The following is a 24,735-nucleotide window of genomic DNA, read 5'->3' as shown; positions in this document are numbered from 1 at the left end:
ACCGGGTCCTTGCTTACCTTTAACTTTACCTTGTAGTATAAACTGCAGCAGGGAGTAACGCTGCTGATTTCTTATAACGTGTCCCAGATATTGCAATTTTATGCGTTTGATCGTAAACACAATCTCTGGTTCCTTCTTCATTTTTTCTAGAACTTCCTTGTTCATGATCCTTGCTGTCCATGATATTCTCAGCATTCTTCTATAAAGCCACATCTCAAATGCTTCAAGTTTTTTAATAGTGGTGTCTGTAAGCGTCCATGCCTCCGCCCCGTACAACAACACAGAGAAAACATAGCATCTCAAATGTCTCATTTTTGTATCCAGGGATATGTTGTGACTTTTGAAGATGGCGCTCATTTTGTTAAAGACCGTTCTTGCCTTTCCTATGCGGCACTTTATTTCCTGTACATTGCTCCACTGTGCGTTTATAATAGTTCCCAGGTAGCAATACTGTTTTACTCGCTCTATCTGCGTCCCATTAATGTATAGATGAGCCCCATTTATATTCTCCTTGCTGACAATCATTTGTTTGGTTTTGTGGGTATTAATGTTTAGTCCGTACTGTTGACTGTACTCGTTTATTCTGTCCATTAGCCTCTGAAGTCCCTCTAAACTATCTGCTATCACCATGGTGTCGTCGGCATATCTAACATTGTTTACTCTTTCACCATTTAGAAGGATGCCTTCGTCTATTCCGTAAAGAGCCTCGTTAAAAATTTTTTCTGAGTACATATTAAATATCAACGGCGATAGAATACATCCCTGTCTAACTCCGCGTAGTATTTTTATGTGATCTGTTTCTTCTCCGTTAATTTTTATGTATGCGGTCTGATTCCAGTATAGTTCTGAAATAATTCTGAGGTCTTTGTCATCCAGGTCTGCTTCTTTTAAAATGTTTATCATCTTTTGATGTTGAACTCTGTCAAATGCCTTTTCATAGTCGATCAAGCACGCGTATACGTCGCAGTTAACGTCCCTGCATCTTTGAATCAGTACCTGTACTCCGAAAAGTGCCTCTCTGGTACCCACTGCGTTAATGAAGCCGAACTGTCTGTCTGATATTTGTTCCTCGCACTTCTTATAAATTCTTCCATGGATGACTCTAAGAAACAGTTTCAACATGTGGCTCATTAGGCTGATTGTTCGATATTCTTCGCACTTTTTAGCCCCCTGTTTTTTAGGTATCGCTATGAATTCTGATTCTAGCCATTTATCAGGGATGATTCCTGTATTGTATATTTTATTGAAGACAGCCGTGATCCAATTTATTCCTTCATCCTCCAAGAGTTTTAAAAATTCAGCTTCGATATTATCAGGCCCTACAGCTTTTCTGCTTTTCATCCGTTTTATTGCTTCTTCTACCTCGGATTTAAGTATGTCCGGGCCCGTCATCCTCTCTGAAAATGGATGCCTATAATCCGTTCTTTGATCTTGAAAAAGTGTCTCCAAATATATTCTCCATTTGTCCTTCATCTCTTGGGTGTCAATGATTAATTTTCCATTGGTGTCTATGAGTTTCATTTGTGTTCTCTTTTTAAAAGTACCCGTTATTTCTTTTACCTTTTTGTGTACATTAAAATTGTCATGCTTGGCTTGTAGTCTTTCTATTTCTTTACATTTCTCTACAGCTTCTTTTTCTTTAGCTTCTCTTATTTTTCTTCTGATGTAAGCCTGCATTTTTTTGTATTCATCTTTATTTCCTTTAATTAACCTTCTGCGTTCCATTGAGTGAAGGATTTCTGGAGTCATCCAAGATTTCTTCTTTGTTTCTTTGTTTGGTTTTAGCAGATCTTGTTTAGTTTTCTTAATTATTTCTTCGAATTGATTGATTTCTCGTTGGATGTTATTTTCTTCTTTTAGTTGCTTAACTTGATTGTTAATATATTCCCCCACTTGCTTTTTAACTTCCGGATGTTGCAGGGCTGTCATGTCGTAGTTAGGTCTAGACTTTTTCTTTATTGTCTTCAGTCTCACATCCATGACTCCCACTAAAGGTATATGGTCAGATTCAATGTCCGCTCCTGGATATGTTTTGACAGATTTAAAACTGCTTCTGAATCTTCTATTTACCATATTGGTCATATTGCCTCAAAAATCAGCATGGCGTCAATGATGTGTTGGAAATAAATAATTTTATATACAATTTTATATATAAATGTATATGATAAGTGGAAATTGAAACGTCAATAAACTTATTTTAACCTTTAATTTTGGCTTATTCCCATTTAAATAGTAATTATTACATTATTTAGCAAGAGTTAAGTTTCACTTTCTTGTACAATAAGCTAAAAATTAATAATAATTTTTTCTGCGTATTTCGTGTAAATCTCTTGTAAGTCCACTCTTTTAATAGTTTATAATTTCAAAATTTATTTATATTATTAAAAGAACCCACTTTATTTTTTAATTTATGGTGTGTAAAATTAATATATGTTTTCAGGATAACATACCTCCTCCTCTTAGAGACGAACTAGTAATAGATAAATTATCAGCTGTCCAATTGAAACCAAGCCATGACGTCCTCCACAAGGAAGCTCTAGATCTCGAGGCGCAGATTCGTCAAATTCACGATGCAGTTGATACGTTGCTACGCATCCAGCAGAAATCCGTCGAAGCTTCTCTCTACAACAAGGCCAACGAACTACAAGAGGATATATCGATGAAACGATTCGATCTACGAGTTGCTCAGCTACATCTCAGTGCGATTAATTCACAAGTAAGTTAGTAATAGCAATACATAAAAAATTGTATTATATACTTACTACCATTTTATAATCCAGCATATTATCCAGCACGGTAAAACTTTTGTTAACGGACACCCCTCCACAACGAAAACCTCTGCTGAACGGTCAGTTTCTAGGTCACCGAATATGTATATAACTTATTGTAATAAAACTAATTGGTCATAGAACTAAGTACATAGGTACACCGAATTTGAATTGGAAAAGCCGTTTTAGAATTTATTTATACTTTGTACACATTTCTAATTTCGTTGCGATATTCTGATCTAAGAGTAACAATGTCTTCGACTAAAAGAAAGTTTTTAAATTTGAAAGAAAAATTATCGGTGATAAAAGCATCTGAAAAAACTAATTATAGTGTAATTATATACATATGATCAAAACTGGACAATATTTAAAAATATTTTTTTCCAAATTTGATACGTTACCTGTTTAGCACATACCCGTGTATCAAATATAAAAAAAATAATTTTAAAAGTTCCTCTGCAAGTACAGGCGTATAAAGATCGTTTACCTAATGTACCTTTACCACCTGAACCGGTGATAACTAGATGGGAAACATGGCTAAATTCAGTAAATTTCATAACTGATAATTTTGAGGGAATTAGAGACGTCATTTGTAGTTTGGATATAGATAGCGCAGGTGGTAGATAAAAAAATGAGTGGATGTTTTACAAATTTACAAAAACCGTTATTATAAAGTAATTTGGCACATATCCAATTCAATTTTATAAATATTGCTGAATCAATTACTAGATTAGAAAAGCGAAACATTTCATAAGACTAAGTATTGAAATTATTAATGCATTAAATGAAAAAATTAAACACCTTGGGGAAACCAACAATGTGTATCAAAAATTCTGCACAGTGTTAAATAATAATGATTTAAAAAAATAATATTATGAAGATGGGGAATTGTGAAAATAATTTAATTTTGCAAGTAGAACCCTTAATTATACAATATTTTAAGTTTGCTCCTTTAACTTCATGTGAAGTAGAAAAAAGTTTTTCAGCATATAAACAATTATTATCAGATAGACGGCACAGTTTTTCTCTAGAAAATATAGAGAATCATTTAATAATACAGGGTGAGTCATAACTATTGGGACATAGATTAGGGACATATTATTTGGACCAAAATATGGCTATTGGGCCAAATATGCCTGAATACAATGTTGCTGAGAAAAAAGATACAGGGTGTTAAAGTTAATTTTTGTTTTTCGTTTTTTGCTAATAGTTTCCCTGTATATTTATAAATTGCTATCAAAATTGGCACAGAGGCATAATCTTAGACAAGAAATAGTATTTTATTTACAATTTTACGTTTTGTCATAGAGGGCCCTACGTGGATCATTCCTAATAATTAAATTGAGTCTAAACTTTTTCTGATGAAACTTTTTAGTAATTTTTATTAGAAAATATGACGTAAACATCATTTTTACGTAAAATTGGTACTCTTGTTTAAACATGATAATTTCAACCGTTTTCGATAAAAACGCAGTCGAACTGCTTAGAGTCTTAAAAAAGGATTTCAAATATTATTTCATTTATGAAAAGTATGCTTTGGACTGTCAGATAATTGTTGTTGGTAAATATCATTTGTTCAGAGTAAATTATTTTTGATGTGACAGTGTAGTGTAATGTTGCATTTTTTAAAAGTAATCATTACTTTTTTTGATTGAAATGCCTCGTCACAATCATTTTACTAATACAGAAATGCGAGATATGATTTGCGTATACGCACAAGAAAATTTTTGCGGTCGCTCGGCACCCAGAAGGTATGGAATGTTATACATAAACAGAAGGCAACCAAATCACAAAACTTTTGCAAGATTATATCGTAGTTTAGGTGAAATTGTGTCATTTCACACTAAAAATCGGGGTGGTCAACCGAAACAAATCACACCTAATCAAGAAGATGAACGTTTGGTTCGAGTAGATGAAAATCCTGAAATAAGTTCACGACATCTATCAGCAGCAACAGGAGTAAGTCAGTCGTCTATTGTTAGAATTCTAAAAAAAGATAACCTCCATCCTTATCACTTCACTCCTGTTCAAAATTTACTTCCAACAGATCTTCCACGACGGTTACAGTTTTACCAACGTATTCTGAATAAACATCGCAATGACAGACACTTTATTAAGAATATTATGTTCACCGACGAAGCAACTTTTACCAGACGAGAGGTTTTTAATTGGCGAAATAGTCATTATTGGGAAGAAGAAAACCCGCATGCTATTAAAGCTAGACATTTTCAGCATGAGTTTAAATTGAATATTTGGTGTGGTATTATAGGCGACCAACTACTACGGCCTTATGTTCTTCCTCCGAATTTAAATGGAGATTCTTATTTATTCTTTTTGGAAAATACTCTTAGTGATATTTTAGATGATCAGTCACTGGATGTAAGAAGAAAAATGTGGTTTATGCAGGATGGAGCGCCACCTCATTTTTCATTAGCTGTTAGAAATCATCTTAATGATGTATTTCCTCAACGATGGATTGGCAGAGGCAGTGATTTTCAATGGCCACCAAGAAGTCTTGAGTACAACCCGCTAGATTTTTATTTTTGGGGACATATGAAGTCCTTAGTTTATGCCAATGAAATTAATGCACGAGACGAACTTTGGAGATACATTCAAAATGCAGCTAATCTTATAAGGGGACAGAATAATATTTTTTTAACGTCCGAAAATCCTTTATAAAAAGAATTAGAAAAGGCATAGAAATCGGAGGAGACCATGTAGAACATTTAGTTTGAGTTTTTGTGAGTTCTTTTAAGTTAAAGTGTGTTTAGATTTGATTTATCGTCAAAACGGAAACCTTACGTTAGTTGCAACTTTGTTTATTAGTTTGGTATTTGATAGTGGAATTGTAAATAAAATACTATTTCTTGTCTAAGAATATGCCTCCGTGCCAATTTTGATAGCAATTTATAAATATACAGGGAAACTATTAGCAAAAAAAGAATAACAAAAATTAACTTTAACACCCTGTATCTTTTTTCTCATCAACATTTTATTAAGGCATATTTTTCTCAATAGCCATATTTTGGTCCAAATAACCTGTCCTTAGTCTATGTCCCAATAGTTATGACTCACCCTGTATATAGTTTTAACTCTAATAATAGTATAATAAAGAATGATGATGATGATGAATGATGATGAATCAATGAATCTAATGATGTAAATAATACAAATTCAATAAATATTTGTGTAACTTTAGCATAAAATAAATTAAATATCCTCAATACAAGTATCACTGCGTTTTTTATTTATATGCATCAAATCATAAAAAGCTTATTTTAGTGCATATTTCAACTGTTTTTTGTGCAAATTTGCGTGGAGATTTTAGGGTTTTTTTAAGTGCATATTTCCTGAGCTTGCTAATCAGCTTAATGAGCCACGTACTCAAAGCGTTTTGAAAAGTAATTAGTAAGCAGATTTATAGCAAATGTGAATGAGGGTGTGCTACTGTAAGATTTTTTATTATTCTGTATTGCATAAATTTCTTATTATTTTTATTTGGAAAAATTGCCATAAAAATTTGATCTTAAATAAAAAAATGTGGAGTAATATTTAACCAAATTATTGATTTGAACGGATCATTTCTGACACACCTAAATCTTGACGTAATTCTCATTTGCAACTTCTCAAACGACTGGGCTGTTTGTATGTTTTGAAATGTGTATATTATGATTTATTATTCCGGGACACTACCTTTCATAATAAAACTTCCAAACTTTCCCTTGCCATCTGTTTCGCGGCTCGTCGGCCCTTTTCGACGAGAATTTCAGCTGCAATCTGCGCAAAGGGAAGTTTGCGCACTCAGGATTATCAATAAATTGTTGTCCTAGCTTCTGTACGGGTCCTAGAGCGTGGTTACTACTTTTAAAATTGAATAGGTCTATTTTTATTGATCAAAACTGTTGTTGAGTGTTGTTGGATATTTTTTCAAATATCGTGCTGTGATATCGTTAATCGTGATTTGTGATATTATCTGTCGCCGTGAGTTTTCGTGAAAAAAATCAGTTTTTGTCTTTTACGGTTGAAGTTTTCGTCAATTTCGCGCGAAAATGGGTTGGGTGACTTTAAAGACCCATTTGGTAAGCACACTGGGATATTTATCCCTTCTTATTTATTTAAAAATTATCTTTATAATTAAAAATGCTGAATATATCCTACTGTAGTCCCTAAACTATTTTTAGATCTTCATGTTTGTATACACATTGAAAGTTGTTCAGGAAATTAAACTCAACTCTTTCAATAATATCTATTGAAAATAACTTAAATTAATTAAGAAAGTTGTGTTCATAAATTCACATTCTATTAGAATATTTTATGTTTGTTGGCACGTTTAATCAAGGCATATTTATATTACCAAAAACTGCCCTTTATTGTGGAAAAACGAGGTAATTTTGCAGAATATCCGAACTTTAGTTCGCAGATTAGTACCATTAGAATTAAAAAATTGATTCTGTGACAAGAAGCAGGTAATTATCTTTTCTTATAAAACCAAATAGGGTAATATCTGGTAAACTAGTTGGTTCTGAAATCAAAAATGATTCCTATTTGTTTCCACTTATTTATTTTGTATATATTTTCTATTGTACACACCGGTTAATCTGTAAGGGCATTACAGGTGTGAATACATTCATTATTCGCCACACCTGGATAACATTTATAATAAATACATCATTTACCTGGTACCACTTGTAATAGAAAATCACTCAGATAAAATTATTCGTCTCATTTTTTATTTAGTTGTATTGTAGGGAAGAGCAAAATAGAAAGAATCAAATATTCTTGTTACACAGATGCAAGACCATCACTTATTTTTGCCACTTTACAACGACACGTAGGCAGAAGCACAGAAAAAATATGTACCTTCCTTTCAATCTAAACATCCTAGCAAATGCATAGTGATTAGGAATGTTACGTTCCTTCCAGAGGTTGTTGCTCTTTTTGCGCTGTAATAACGCTAGAATAACGAAGTTAGTGTTTACTAACTTCTCGATTGTACCAGTCTATCGGATTGGTAATCGCCTAGTACTTTTTTTCTTGGGTTTTCCTTGAAATACTTCTTCTTTAAGTTCTATCTATTGAAGATTAGAAATCACCGCAGACCCTCTTGACAACCGCTCTAAACATATTTCCATATGTTTTTAAACCAGAATATTCTTCGTCTTTCCATATTTCGCTTTCTTCGAATTTTTCCTTGCATAAAAATTATAATAATGAGTATTTTTGCTCTCTTGTTACAGGTCCTAATTACTGAAGTTTTGGTATTTTAATAGTTATAATTTGTCCGCTGTTTTCTATCATTCTAGTTACTTTCACATTTCTTCTTCTTCTTCTTCTACGGCACTGCAGCCCAAATTGAGCCTTGGCCTCCTTTACTTTTTGCTTGTCTGTGGCTGATCTTCTCTATACACGGACTCCTAAAAGGGCTTGTCCATCGCTGTTTACTATGTCTTCTCAGCGCTTTTTTGACTTTCCAACAGGTCTCTTTCCCTGCATTCTAGCATTTAGTGGTCTTTTTGGTAGCCTATCCTCTCCCATTCTTATCACATGTCCGGCCCATTGCAATCTTTGTATTCTTATGAAGTCTAACCGTGTGAATCTTCAGACTTCAGAAGATTCGGTTTTTCCTCACAGGTCCTAGTATTCTCCTCAGTACTTTCCTTTCGAATGTATCGAGTTTGCTTTTGGATGTTTCTTTCAGGACCCATGTTTCACTGCCATAGCATGCTATTGGTCGAATTAAGGTTTTATAGATTCTCATCTTTGTGTTTCGGTGGACATTTTCAGACCGAAATATATGGGAGAGGGCAAAATAAGCTGTTTGCCTGCGTTATTCTCTTCCATATTTCTCCATCTTCTGATCCGTCAGCATATATTTCTACTCTCAGGTATGTAAACTTTACAACTTATTAATATCATTGGCATAAAGCCAGTTGAACCTTTCGGTTGGTCAGTAGGTTTCCTCGTCCAGTTTGCATTTGCCTAACCGCATACTCCAGTGCCAGGTTAAACAAAGTTGGGGCTAGCTCATCTCCCTGCTTTAATCCCTGCGAAATTTTGAAAAAGTTTGTTCGGTGGTTTTGTGTTCGTACACATGCCTGAGTTTCATCCATTGTGGCTTTAATGAGTCTAATTAGCTTGTGTGGTATTGCCAATTCAGCCAACATATTGTAGAGCTTGTTCCTTTTGACTGAGTCTGATGCCTGTTTGAAATATACAAACAGGTTGTGAACGTCAATGTGATGTTCCCATGATTTACTTAAGATCTGTTTGACTGTAAATATTTGATCCAGTGTCGATCTTCCCCGTCGGAAGCCCGTCTGATACTCTCCAATAATATTTTCACATTTACTATCCGTTAAATCCATGATATTCGTAGGATTCTTCTGTAATACCAAAATCCAAAAAGGGCAACTTTAGCTGGTCAAGGTATCTTAAGCATCCCTCTATGAATCCACACTTCCAATGCTTTAATTCTGTTTATACCTAATACTTTTAGTTCATACCTTTGCTCCATACAAAAGTACAGACCAAATATAGACTTCGAAGTTGAGTGAGTTATTGAATACTCAAAAGAGTACGATAAAAATGAACCATTAAGCTAAGTTATTTATTATATACTTTTTTATTCATATAATTTAATATTTTGGTAATATTCCCATGGCATTATTAGTTTATTATCGACCTTTTTGCCGACCAGCCTTGAGGTAGGGTCTAGAGGTGCATTTTTTTAAGTGGTATCCCCATTAGGTCTAGCTCACTCACAACTTCCAGGCGAGATAGTATTGAGAATAGTTATATATTTAAAAAGATTTTTTCCATCTATTGTTTTTTTATTTTCTTTAATAGTCTAGACTCCGGTTCAGGATCTGATTCAGTATGGATGGTGAATGTTTACGAAAGAACGGAAGTAATATTTTCATGATGTTACTGCATGTTTCACCAGAAGGGTTGAAGCACTCTGTACAATCAAACTCCATTTATTATTTAAGTGAGTAATAATTTTGTAATTAGTGCGATTTTAAATAATTTTTTTGTTTTTTTGTGTGGCATAGACTTTCGTCATTCAGCCAGTCTCGAAAGGTTATACATAATATATTCCTTAAGAATGTATATACACATAAGTATAAATTATTTCTCTCAGACAAATGCACAGCGATATCCCTAAAACGAAGTAGACGGATAATTAATAGAAGAACACGTCAAAGGAAAATACAGGGACACTTGCTTCTCGTCTAGGGGTCCATCAAGACATTTATTTTAACAGACAAACAATACTGGACCACGGATAAGGTATTGTTACATATAGGATAAACAGAGGGTACAAGTCTAACCCTATACACGCTCATGAAAATGTTCATGAACGTATACAGATTTATAAAGCTATGCATGTGTGTGACAAAAATTCTATAATTAAATTATATATTGTTACAGAACCTATGGCTAACAAGGACTGTATATTATATGGAGCGTATGTATTGCATTTAGTTAATGTTATATACATTCAAATAATTGAATTTGTTTAATATTGCAACGCCACTGCATGGGTCTGATTATAGATATTCTATTGTCTGCGCGATTAACTATTTCGTGGAAGGGCTCACCACTCGATTTGAAATAAGCTGTAGTTTACGGGATAGAGCGCGAAAGCCCTTTGTACCCTTTATTTCACGATGGCGAGTATTCAAGAAGCTGGCCAAATTTGTAGTAAAAATTATTATATGAAAAACCCTCTATGATATTACTCTGATCTCATTTTATTGTAAAATTACCAGAAAAATGTTGTATTTGTTCCAAAATTATTAGTTACTTTTGTTTATAACTTTTTTAGTTTCCTTTTTATGAATAAAAGTAATAAAAATAATCGGATCACAACCTCTCTCTTGATACAAAAGTAAGAATGCTGCGATGCTACGTCTTCTCTGTCCTTTTTTATAGTGTTGAATCGTGGACCTTGAACGAAGATATGTGCAGAAAACTGGAAGCATTTGAGATGTGGCTATATCGGAGAATGCTTAAGATCCCGTGGACTGACCGAGTCACAAATGAGGGAGTCCTCAGAAGAATGAATAAGAGAATCGAGAAGTACTGACCACCATCATCAAATCTCGAAAGTTACAGTTCTTCGGACATATTATGCGAAATAAATCCAGATACACTCTCCTTCAAGCCATCCTGCAAGGAAAAATATTTGGAAAACGAGGTTCAGGAAGAAGAAGAACATCTTGGTTAAAGAACCTCAAAATCTGGTTCAATTCAACATCTGTGCAGCTTTTCCGCGCTGCTGCAGATAAGATAAAGATTGCCATGATGATCACCAACATTCGTAACGGATAGGCACATCAAGAAGAAGAAGAATATTAAATTATTTAAATCTAAATACACATAATTACTACATGTTGGATTTCTAACCTCAGAGTTGCGTGAGTGACGTATTTCTATAGGTATTTTTACGAGAATTGAGCAATTTCTAAAAGACTGGCCTGTTCCAATTATTCGAAAATTCCATTAGAGGCGATCGATTCAGCAGTTCGAGTTGTGATAAAATAATGTTATATCGGATAAACTAGAAGTCAAGATCTTTCCTTTATTGTTTGCTTTTTATTTGTTCCTTTCGCCTTTTGGAGTGTTTACTCAATTCAAACATTTATCTTTTCATCGAAATAATATAAATGACATCTGTAATTTTAATTAAGTTGTACTCAAAGTGTTTCAAAAGCTTTAAACCATAAAATATTGCACGAAAATAAATTTTGAGCATAAAAAAATTTTTAAAGTCAGAAAAGTTAAAAAATGGTCAAACTCCTTCTTAAGGTCCACAAAATGTAGATGTGCCGATTTGTTGTATTTTTTTCTTTTTTTTGCACTTACCTCATTATAAATATAGCGTCGGTGCATGATCTTCCCGACCTAAAACCTTGTTGTTCTTGTACTTATAAACTAATAGTTAAAAGCCGACAACTTATTCCACTTAAGGTTTATTTCAGACTAACTAATTAACTTTCATTATCGAAAACGATAATGCGTCTCCAATAATAAATCATTTCACACTTCTTAAACAAAAAAAAACTGATAAATTGTCTTTTAAAGTGTATACAGGGTTGTTGCGAGTATTACTCTGTTACAGTCGGCCAAACCTGACATCTTTGCGCCCTCTAGAAGACCTAGAAGACTTAGCGACGTGTACCTGTAACAGAAACAAAAACACAAATTAGTTACCATAACATAAGCCTACTCGTCTTGGTGTAAGTTGACTTCTTCATCGGACGTATCCTCCGAGCTTACACCCGTTTTATATAACTTTATATTATCAGAGGAACATATACCCTTATATGACAAGCGCGTCCGTTTCGCTTCTGGCATATCTTCTATGACTTATCGATATTTATCGAGTACTTTCGTTATTATAAAGGGATCCTTATAGCGCGGCTTAAGCTTGGTAGTTTTACCATCATTGGCGCTTTTCGCCTTCTTTACGAGCACGTGTTGCCCAACTTCGTATACATGAGGACGGATATGTCTGGAGTTGTAGGCCCGTTTCGGAACCAGTTGCTGTTCGGCAATCCTATCAAAAACCTCCTCTCTAACTAAAGATAAATCCTCATGTTCGTCTTCTCATACATGCATCATTTATGCCTCTAGGTCGATAACCCAGGAACACCTCGTAAGGCGATTTGCCGGTAGTGGAACAAACTGTTAAATTTATTCCTCACCGAACCTTGCTAACGAGTTCATCCAACGCTCTCCGATTTCGACTGTTGCAGTCAGAGCATTAAGGATGACGCGATTCATTTGCTCTACTTGGCCGTTTACCCTTAGAGTAGCGGTGGCACATAAAACGTGTTTTATTGCGAGTCTACCGCAAAAATTTTTGAAAGTCTGGCTTGTACATGCTATGCCTCTATTCGAGATAATGCGCCGTGGAACACCAAAAAGCTCTATAACTTTATTTAAGAATTTATCACAGGATTGGTACTTGTATTGGGCACTGCTTTCATAAAGGTAAACTTCTTAAATCCATCCACAGTCACGATAACAGCTGTTATTTCTTTTACTCTTCGCAAACGGACCCATATGAACCAAATGGATTGTATCCACTGGTATCGCCCTTTTTTCTATTGGGTTTAGACTACCAATCGATTTACCGAATGGTTTCTTATTGTATAGGCAACCTAAACAACACAAGATACAATTCTTCGTATAATTTGGCATTGCAGGAAACCAGTATATTTTCTGAATAGCCTCCAGGGTCTTATCCAACCCGAAATGGCCTGCACGATAATTGATTTCAAAATCAAATTCTTGAGTAGACAACCACCATCTACCAATCCTTGGAATCAAATCACGTTTAGTTAGTGTAGCACGCAACGAATTACAATCGGTGACAATCTTAAATTGAATACCTAGCAAATGTACTCTAAACTTTTTCAGCGAATTAAGTACGGCTAGCTTTTCTAGCTTGTAGGAATGATAGTTTTGTTCTTCTTTAGTAGTTGACCTGCTAAAATATTGTATCGGCTATAATTCTCCGTTTGGTTGTACTTGCAATAGGATGCCTCCCGTTCCTATTTTACTAGCATCTGTATGAAGTTCCGTAACTATCTCCCTTTTGTATATCGCCAGCAGTGGCCTTGACGTTAGTTTTGCTTTTAGATTAACGAATGCATGTTCTTTATCGGCTGACCAGTTAAATGTAATATTCTTTTTCGTCAGATTAGAAAGTGGTTTTGCAAGAGCTGCGAAATTTCTGATACACTGCTAAAATAACTACTGAGACCCAGAAATTGGCGGATCTGATAAACGTTGGTGGGAGTAGAAAAGTTTAACACTGCCATTATCTTTTCCTTTCCAGGCTGTATACCATCTTCGGATATCTCGTGTTCCAAATATAAGATGAAATTTTGTAGAAAATGACATTTTTGAAGTCTTAATGTCATGCCAGACTTCTTAGTCAGTTCTAGCACCGTTTCTAAACCTTTAAGAAATTCTTCTACTAATCATGAATGTGTTGCTCGTGTGAGTCCATTTCAAAAGGTAAAAGAAATAATAAATTAGACTTACTCACAATCATTTTAATTTAACTATTAGACGACCGGTTTCGCTTTCTACAATATGCAAAGCATCTTCAGGTCACGATACAAAGTTAAATAAATGCTGAAAATAATAAACCCATATTAGGGTGTTGTCTAATAAAGGTAAAACAAAGAAAGGTGATATAAATTATATAAATTACAGTAATTATGCCAATATTACATGTCTGTGGTTTTTAAAAATGAATAAAATGTTTAAGCAGACAAGGTAAGACCCACAAATTGGTAAAATAGTCTATTAAACTGTAATGAATTAATAAATAAACAAGGGGGAGGATTTTAAAAAATCCCCCCTTTTTAAATTTAATGTCTGTTTCGTCCCCCCGTTTTTTAAGTGTTTTCTGTGTGTTTTCTGTGTGTCTTAAAGTGTCTCAATTTTAAATTTTAACTTTATAATTTGGACTTTACAACAATTTGCCACATATTGTAACATAACTTTATCAGAGAAATTTGATAATTACACGCTGATATAATTGCACACCCACACAATGTGTACATCTATTCTTATTCATTGTCTCACAACTGTCACCTTCCAAAACAAAAATAAAAATCTCAATAAATAACACACATTTCATAAATATATCTCCAGAATAAATATAAATAACTTTAAAGAACTTAATGGTATAGAACATTACTTTCATCAAACAAACAATTACATTTACCTATCTCTACTTCATTGGATAAAATCTGTCTCCTCAAGAACTTCCCCGTTTACTGTTAAACAATTACAATAGTTGACTTGAGTACTCCAATCAACAATACAAGATAGTTTGAACCATGTTCTTTCAACCATCAATTAATAGAGTACCGGCATGTAAGTAATGTTTTATTTATTTGTTTATTTATTAATTCATTACAGTTTAATAGACTATTTTACCAATTTGTGGGTCTTACCTTGTCTGCTTAAACATTTTATTCATTTTTAAAAACCACAGCCATGTAATATTGGCATAATTACTGTAATTTATACAATTTATATCACCTATCTTTGTTTTACCTTTATTAGACAACACCCTAATATGGGTTTATTATTTTCAGCATTTATTTAACTTTGTATCGTGACCTGAAGATGCTTTGCATATTGTAGAAAGCGAAACCGGTCGTCTGATAGTTAAATTAAATTGATTGTGAGTAAGTCTAATTTATTATTTCTTTTAAATTCTTTTACATTTGCTGATGGTATAAGAATATCATCTAGGTAATCGCTTGACTAATCCAAAGAGCATGCGTAGATGTTCGTAATGACCGTCGGGTGCAATAAATACTGTCTTAGGAATAGACTCTTTTACTGCTATTTGATGGTATCCTGCTACTAGATTCAAACTAGTAAAGCAATGACAACCCTTGAGGCGGTCTAGAAGATCGTCAATTCAAGATAGGGGATATCGGTGCTTAACTGTTTTCCAATTTAATGCGCGGTAGTCAACACATAACCTCACTTCTCCATTTTTCTTTTTGACTAGTAGTATCGGGCTGGCATATAGTGAATTAGATTCACAAATAATGTCATTCTCTAAATATTCCTGTACTACGTCACGTCTTTTCCTAGTTCTGAGTAGGAGAGTCGATATGGTCTGTATGTTATAGGAACGTCGTCTGCTCATTTTATGGCCATTTTCGTGGTGGTACTCTTACCCAATTGCTCAATGCTGGTGGCAAAATATCCAGGATATTCATTAAGAATATTTAGTAATTTTTGTATGTCTTCAGCACTCAGCATTTCATTGACATTGACGTCTTCAAATGTCAATTTATCTATAATAAAGTAGAAGTAGCTAAGCATCCTAATGATGGTAAATCTTGCATTTCATGGCAATTATAACCTCTGGCAACCACGGCACATTTTAAATACTCCACCAGTTTGTCCAAACCATTGAAAATTAGCAGAACAGAGTTTTCATCTAAAATAACTAATTTGCGTTTTTTATCGAAAACGATAATGCGTCTCCAATAATGAATTATTTCACACTTCTCAACTTAAACAAAAATAAAACTGATAAATTGTCTCTTAAAATGTATACAGGACCGTCGCAAGTATTACTCTGTTACATTCTAGTGTTATAATTTCATTCAGTTTATTTATCACTTTGGCTGTTAAGTGTTGTGTTTATTAAATTAATTCCTCCGTAATTTTCTGGGTCCAATTTGCTTTCCATTTTAAAGAGTTGTTGTCCTCTTTAGTGTCATAGTGAAGAAAATTGTTGTACATAATTTCACTCCACAAGAGGCAAAATAAAGAATCAACAACCTACAACCATTAAAATTCTGTAAATCTATGTTGACAGGTCTTCAGAAGGATTTCACGCCCAACAGGAAAGTTGTGAATGAACACCCGCTTTTCTTTTATGGTCCTTCATCGATGAATTCCGTTATGGTTATGCATCGCTAGATCTCTTATGGTAGATGAAAATACAGAAAAGAAAATAAAAAATTGGCCACCTATAAATAGAACGATTAAAATCGACAATTCGACAGGTCGTCACAAGGGTTTGGCACCAAACAGGAAACTCGTGGATGAACACTCGCTGTTTCTTTAAGAACCTAAAACAATTAATAGATAGTAGTTACAGGGGCTGTTAAAAACACTGTATTTTTGATCATTTCACTGGGCTATTTTTAGAGTGCACCTAATTAAAAAATAAACATTTTTTAAATGGGAATTTATTAACTGTAAAATCTAAAGATCTAATACATAATTAAATAGTCTTTAACATAAATAAAATACATTTTCGCTTCTAATTTTTTATAGCTGTCAGTTTTTAGTACTGGTATGCCAGTTTCCACTAATTAAAATATTTTCATTACAGAAAGAACTTTTTTCGAACAAATTGGAGGGCGAGACTGTTACCCGCGAACGAAAAATGTCGTCCGCCTCAACGGCAAGTATGAAAAACAAATGGCTAAAGGCTTTTAAAAGTCTTAAAACTCCACCGCCCGAAGCGGAGCCTAAGTAAGTAAAACTTATCGTTTTGCGAGTTTCCTTTTCCGAAAGTTCTGATCTGACTGTTCTGAGTTTTTCCTATATGTATTTTAACACAATTTAATATAAAAGGAAATATATCTAAATATGTGGAAGGTAAAAAGTTTTGCACTTAAATGTTGACGGTTGACAGGTAGCAGGAAATGTACTTTTATCTTCCCAGGAGCATTTTAAGTTTTTTTGCTTTTTTAAAGTAGAACAAAGTTGTTTTCAGCCGCTTTTCTTATATATAGAATATAACTGTTTAGAATATAAGTGAGAAATATTATTATTTATAGTTTTATTTTTGTTCAACGTTTGTTTATTTAAAATGGGTCAATATGAACTTTAAAAGTACTAAGAATTGCAGAGAATATAGTTTAATTTGTCACAGCTTCTGTTATCCCACATTAAGAAAAAGAAAACCAACTTTACAACAAAATTAACTTGTAAAATATTATTTTTGACTTTTTATATACATATTTTCATTGAGTGACTTACTTGAAGTAACTAAACTCAGTAAATATAATTTCAATAAACTAATCTAACTTTTGAACATATCACAAATATCAGAATTTTACAAACAAATAAGCAACCCTATAAAAGATATACTAAGACATGAGCTCCTTATAGTCATGGGAGATTTCAATGCTAAAATAGGTAACGGAAAAGAAGGGCAACATATTGGTTCTTATAAATTAGAAGAGAGAAATCAACGAGGAGAAACAATAAGTATCTTTGCGGCTGAGCATGACTTAATCGTGCTAAACACATTTTACAAACTACCGCCTAGACGCCTGTATACGTGGAAATCACCTAGAGAAAACGCAGAAGACGTTATTACAAGAAACCAAATAGACTATACACTTGTTAAAAAAAGATATCGACATAGTTTCAACAGTGTTAAAACATACCCAGACGCTGATATTCAATCTGACCACAATCCTTTAGTGGGCGTGTATAGAACCAAGTTAAAGAAAACATACAGAAAAACTGTAAAAAAACATGACATGAGAAAACTGAAATGTAGTGAAGTAAAAGAAATAGTCAGCAAAACAATAAATAGAAAATTCAAAAAAATCAGTAATACAACGGAAAGCACAAAAGAGAAAATAAAATTTCTTAATAAAACGATAGACGACATTAAAGACAATTTTATGAAGAACGAAGAAGGTAAGAATAAGACATAGATAACGACAGAGATTTTGCAGCTGATGGAAAAAAGTATAAAACAATACAACGAGATATACAGGTAAATGTAAAAACAGAAGAGTAAGTAAACTTGTTAATAACAACGGATAGATAATCGTGGACGAAGAGAGTATTATTAATGCCTAGAAAAATTACATAAAAAATTAAAAAATTTATTTTTTTATGAGAGGGGGAACCAGTGGCCAATACCTACAGAAACAGGACCACCTATACCTAGTAGTGGCAGAATTCCAAGTTCTAAAAGAAATAACTTCATACATGTTGATACATCTGAGTTATTTTAAATGTTTTTAAGCTTAAAATCACATTACTTTTGTAATCCAATTTTTCAATGTTTAAGATAGACTTATTTAATCGTTAAATGATTTAATTTGATAAAATAAGCTCTTTTTTTCAATTTTTTGCTTTCAGAATTCATGTAGTCCTAATAGTTTATGCATAAAAACGTTGTAAATAAAAATTTTCTGAAATAAACTTCTGATAGTTAAGTGAAACTTCTTGAAGTTTTTGTAGCTGAACACATGTGACATTGTCCCTATTATCACGCGACATCAAAGTTTTTTGTATATTTTTAGAAAAATTATTAAAAATTTTCAAAAAATCGACTTTTGAAGCTCTTTTTGCAATATTTCAGCAAAAAATTAATAAAAAAACTTTTCAGATTCTTATTTTCAAGGATTTTCTATGCTTTTCCAGTAAAATTGTGTCACTGTTTCATATAATGATCTTCACCTTTAATATTTAAAATCAAAGAGCTATCTTACATTGTTTATATATTGTTTATAAGTAAAAAATGACATTTAATTTGTTGTTTATTGTGTTTATTACATCTTGTTGTCACTAAATTTATTAACAGCAACTGTTAGATACCCGTACTAGAGAGTGTCTTGGGAAAATCGCTACTTCTTTTATCTTCAGCAAAATCTTCGTGAAAATAATCAGCATAACCATTTTTCTGTTTATTTAAATACTAATTATATGATTATTTAGATGTTTAGATATATTTCCATATTATATTAGTAGTATTCAGTGGCATACATAAATAAAATGAAATATTTGTATTTATATTAACAAATATCTTTTTGGTTTACCAAGCTTCAATAATAAATAGTGGTATAAAGAAATACTGGGATAAACAATAAAAAATAGGTGGAATATTTCGAAATCATTTATTTCTTCAAAAGATTTTTGTCTAATAGCCAGGAGGGAGTTGAATATTCACATTTATGTCCCCGCAGTACTTTGACATTTTTTATGTTTTTTTTGCGCGTAGATTTGATTTTTCGAGGGAATCAGGCTGAAAACACGTCAGGTAATTTTATATTAACAATTTGATTGTTTAAATGATTTTGTATCTTCCAAACTAATAGAGATGTTTAATTTTACGTAAATGAAAATTGTTCCTTTTGAAAAAACAAACAAAATAGCGTTTGGTTAACTTTAATCCGATTATTAGAACCGGAGTTAGAACAAATCTCAAAAAAACAAACAAAACAAAAAAAGCAAATTGCAAAATAGACATTTGATGGGGCTTTTTAAAGTATAACACAGCTTTCATATGTGCGAAAACCCCCTCATTTTAAAGGTTTTTGTTTCAGCTTTAAAAAAACGTTACAAAATTGTTTTATCGTTATTAATAAAGAAGTTATAATAATCAAACATTAAAAAGTTCACTTGCGAATTGATTTGTTTATAAGAGACAAAATTAAGCCATAAACTTTGAAAATATGACCAATAAAAGTTATAGAGCCATTTAAAATGAACATTTTAAACTTTACTAAATGTTTTTATGTTAATTTTTGACCAAGATATGAAACTTTTAATAACGCGCTCTTAGGCGCACGGTCAGATCGTAGCGAAAGCCGCCGCGCGTAAATTAGAAAAAAATCAACTTAGGAACATTTACCAAAGATTAAAATGTTTATTTTGAGTGTTTCTATAACTTACATTAGCCAGATTTTTTAAGTTTATAGCTTAGTTTTGTTTAAATCTCTTATCAACAAATTAATGCTCAACTTTTAAAATTTTTAATCTTTAATTGCTATAACTCTGTTATTAATAAAAATATTGCAATTTTGCTAAAAAATACCTTTAAACTAAAGGCACTTTAAAAGTTAGTCGCATGTATAAAAGCTGAGTTATACTTCTTGGAAAAGCCGCATCAAATACCTATTTTGCAATTGTTTTTCACGAAATTTGTTATAACTCCGGTTCTAATAATCGGATTAAAGTTAACCAAACGCCATTTTGTACGTTGTTTTTTAAAGAAATAATTTGTATTTTAGTAAAATTAAATAACTCTATTAGTTTAGGAGATACAATAATGTAAATAATTAAATTAGTATTAACAAATGATCTGACGGGTTTTCAGCCTAGTACCCTCGAAAAATCGAATCTAGGCATCAAAAAATATATAAAAAAACGTCAAGGTCTGGAGGTGACTTACAAGTGCATACTCAACCCCTTCTTTCCCCTCTTAATATTTTTTTCGCATATATATATATATATATATATATATATATATATATATATATATATATATATATATATATATATATATATATATATAAGGGCTTTGTAACAGAATAATTTACGTACAGTTAAGAATTGACTTTAGTTATATAACAGCTCGCTAGAACAGCTTAAATTTTCCCCAAAAATAATTTTAATTAGATACTTCTGAATAATTTTCATAAAATGCAAGTAATTATTCCGTATTCCATCCATCCTAAAAGGCCATAGGTAAGTTGAGATTGTATAAGTGCATGATAAAGAATTCGTAAATGACAATTCCTAAAAATTGTTTTAAAAATTTGAATCTTGATAGGGGCCCTCTTAATTTAACTATTATATTATTTTCTTGACTATTCCATTTTAAACGTTTATCAATTATTTTACCTAGATATTTTATCTCGTATGTATTTGGAATTTCATTTTTTGCATCAACTTTTAATGAACCCAGATTTGGGAGGTTACTTATATACAATGTAAATGGCATAGTTTTGTTTTAACTACATTTAAGCTGTGCTTATTAAAATGAAACATTTCTAAATTGTAGCAAAGTCTGTTTCGGATTTTGTTTAAAATTACTCCACGTATTTGGATCATAGCTGTGTCATCTGCAAAGCTTATCTCACCTATAATATTCAGTCTAAATAGATCAATTATGTAGATGTTAAAGAGAATAATGCTGTTCCCTGCGGGACTCCAGAGAATATAATAATTCTTCCCTTACTAATTTCTCCATCTATATAAACATCTTGTTGCCTGATTAGAAGATAACTTTCTACGACATTATATGCAAACCATCTAATACTATATTTTTTTAGTTTATTTAGCAATATTTTATGTGAAACAGTGTGAAGTGCCTTTGATAAATCTACAAATATACAAAGAGCTGGTCTTGCATTTTAAGAGCTTTGTAAATGTTAGCTGTTAAAGCACAGATTGCATCTTCAGTGGAATTTCCTTCTTGAAACCCATACTGACATTCAGACAATTTATTGAATTTAAAAAAAAAGTCTTATCTTAATTATTTTTTTTTTAATCTCTTGCCTATGTTTAAGATAAAAATGATAGGATTATAGATTTGAATAGCGGTTTAATAGTTCCAGTTTGTAATATACCCGGAAAAATGCCTAAATTAAGACATGTATTTATTATATAAGTTATGGTTTTTGAAATCTGTTTCGTTATTTCTTTTAAAGTTTCAGATCTAATATTATTATGTCCTGGTAACTTTTAATTTTTTAAAGATTTTATTATTTCTTCAACCTCTTTTTCAGTCGTTGGAAATAGGTACATAAGATTATTTATTTCCAATATATTTTCTGCAAACTCAGTTGGCTCGGGAATCGTTTCTGCATATCGTTTTCCCAAATCGGTATATAGTAGTCTACACATTCATTTGATATGTCTATTTCATTAGTTAGTATTACATCATTTTGTATTTTTATCAGTTTTATGTTTGTTTCTTAAGCTGTTTATTCACAGTGCTTATGACATATTTCTGTTAGCATTTATTAGCCCTCCTGCATAAGCTTTTTTAGCTTGTTGAATACATTTTGCTACATTCTTCTTCTTTCTTCACTCGCTTTACAACTCGGGGTGAGTTTTCGCCGCATCCACTATCGCCCTCCATCGTCTACGATCTTGCGCTTCTATTTCCCATTGTTGTACCCCAATTCTAGATAAATCGGCTTCAACATTATCCTTTCATCTTTTCCTCGGTCAGCCTACTGATCTGCTACCATCTGGTCTTTCTTAAAACACTGTCTTTAACACTCTGTCATCCTCTGATCGTACCACATGACCTGCCCATCTTGTTCGGTTTGCCTTGATATGTCTAACTATGTTTTTAGTTCCATACAGAGTCACCAATTCATCATTGCGACGTCTTCTCCAATCACCTGTGAATTCATCTCTTTAAGGGCCAATTATTATTTTGAGAACCTTTCTTCTAAATACTAGAGGCTTATGAATTGTCCGCTGGTTGAGAGTCCATGTTTCACAGCTATATGTAATAATTGGGCCAATAATTAACTTACAGTGTTAATTTAGATTTTCTTTTTGGCAGCTTCGATCTTAATAATGTTGAAAGGGAGTATAATGCTCTATTTTCCGCAGCTATCCTTGCTGAGACCTCTTTTTCTATGTGGTTTTCCGCTGTGATTATCGCCCCCAGGTATTTAAACTCCTATACTACTTGGAAGTTGTGATCATTAATACGGATGTTCTGCCTAACTCTTGGTCTTGGATTTTTAGTTACTACCATGTATTTCGTATTTTCTTTATTTATTCGGAGACCCAGACTACCTGTTTCCTCCTCGAGCTGTAAAAACACCTCTCACACGTATCATGTAGAATGCGTGACTGCATCTATATCATCAGCAAAGCCAGCAACAATTTTGATCCTTGATCAGCAAATCCTCCTGTCAGCTCAGACCATATTTTACTTATTGCATATTCTAAATCAAAATTAAACAGCAACGGTGACAAGGGGTCCCCCTGCCTAAGTCCTAAAGTTATATCAAATGGCATCGATGTTCTGCTTCTTATCTTTACTTGTGCATATGAGTATGTCACGCACATTTGAGTTATTCAACTAATTTTCTTGGTATTCCCATTTCTAACATTGCTATCCACAATTTGCTTCTTTTTATGGAATCATATGCTTGCGGAAAATCTATGAAAATTTGGTGCACATCGCGGTTGAATTCCCAGTTTTTCTCTGATATTTGTCGGATGGTAAATATCTGCTCTATGTTTGACCTTACAGCACAAAAGCCGCATTGGTAATCGCCTAGAATATCTTTCGAATATGGTGTGAGTCTCTTTAGCAAGATAATTGATAGTACTTTATATGATGTACTAATAAGCGATATGCCTCTCTATAGTTTCGGAATTGTTCTTTGTTTCCTTTCTTATTTTGCTACATTATTTTTATTTATTTTGTACCTGTTTTGTACATTTTTTATAATCCGAATCAGTTTTTAACGATTTAAATGATTTTTTTTTTCATTTATTGATTTAAGTAAGGGTGGTGTTATCCGTGGTTTTTATATTTTTCGTTTAATTTAATTTTTAATTTATTAATATTTAAGTTTATATAATTTTGTACTTTTATAAACCAAAAACCAATTTGCTTGTTTCAAATCTGACTTTATTTTTTTTTTAATTGAAGGTTTTTACATGTTTTTCCAGTAAAACAAATCAATGTTGGATAAATTTGACTCGCACAAATACTAACCAAGCCTTTAAATTTAATGGAAGTCCCAATTTGCTTATATGTTATTTATAGGTCAAGAATAACAGAAAATCTTTTGCATTATTCGCATATCATATATTATGATAAATATATTTACTAAGATTAACAGCTAGGTACCTTTGTCAATGACTGTCCTAGAAATGGTGTGGAAACAAATGTATAAAGATTAATTAGGACATGTTAAAATAGTACAGAAATTATTATTTTATTTATGTATGTCCATTGGTAGCTTTACAGTATTTTCCAATTGGTTTATTGATGTTTGTTAATATTTTTAAATTTAGAAAAAACCAAATGTACCACGCAGTTTCAACGATAATGTCGATGAGGTAAAAATCATCATTGTTTTTCATCTCTATCTCTATTGTCTCCTACTTAGATCACTTTTTGATGTTCATCTTCCTATTTATATGTCGTTTTACTTACAAGCACCAATTTGTTTTGGCTAAATATATTTATAAAAGAAAAAATAACTTAGGTATGTTATTTTGATACTCCATTATCAAAGTTTTCTAGAAAAAACAGTTTGTTTAATAATGAAATGGTGCTTGTATCAACGTGTAACAAACAAACCCATGACCAGGCATCCATATTTGTACATACACTACCACACATTCTGCACATAAAATTTTAAAGTCACATTACTTTATTTGATATAACTATAATATAGAAACATTTTTACTTGGCTTACATTTCCAGGAATATTATTTTCATAACACTTAACATCAATCAAGCTATATATATATATATAAAGTATGTTGGAAATATCGGGTATGTGGTCTATATTAAATAAAAATCTTTGTTTTTTCTAAAGCTCAATATTTCGCTGTTTATTTAATAGCTTCATCGGAAGTAAAGAAATTAAAAGATTATACACATAAATAAAATTGAATATTAAAATAACATTATTGCTGATGTATATGTACATCCAATAAAATGCAT

General features: G+C 32.3%; 1 protein-coding gene across 7 annotated transcripts in view; it reads left to right on the top strand.

The window, feature by feature from the left end:
• The window catches only part of Stacl (SH3 and cysteine-rich domain-containing protein), a 707,685-nt gene that overhangs the window by 483,345 nt on the left and 199,605 nt on the right, over nt 1-24,735 (top strand). For all 7 annotated transcript variants that reach the window (XM_072525277.1, XM_072525271.1, XM_072525272.1 and 4 more), the window contains 2 exons: nt 2,441-2,716; nt 16,663-16,805. In XM_072525277.1, coding sequence (XP_072381378.1) covers nt 2,441-2,716; nt 16,663-16,805 — 419 coding nt within the window. The remainder of the gene's footprint in view (nt 1-2,440; nt 2,717-16,662; nt 16,806-24,735) is intronic.

This window comes from Diabrotica undecimpunctata, chromosome 3 (assembly GCF_040954645.1).
Source record: "Diabrotica undecimpunctata isolate CICGRU chromosome 3, icDiaUnde3, whole genome shotgun sequence".
NCBI lineage: Eukaryota > Metazoa > Arthropoda > Insecta > Coleoptera > Chrysomelidae > Diabrotica > Diabrotica undecimpunctata.
This window is presented reverse-complemented; position numbering and strand designations above follow the sequence as displayed.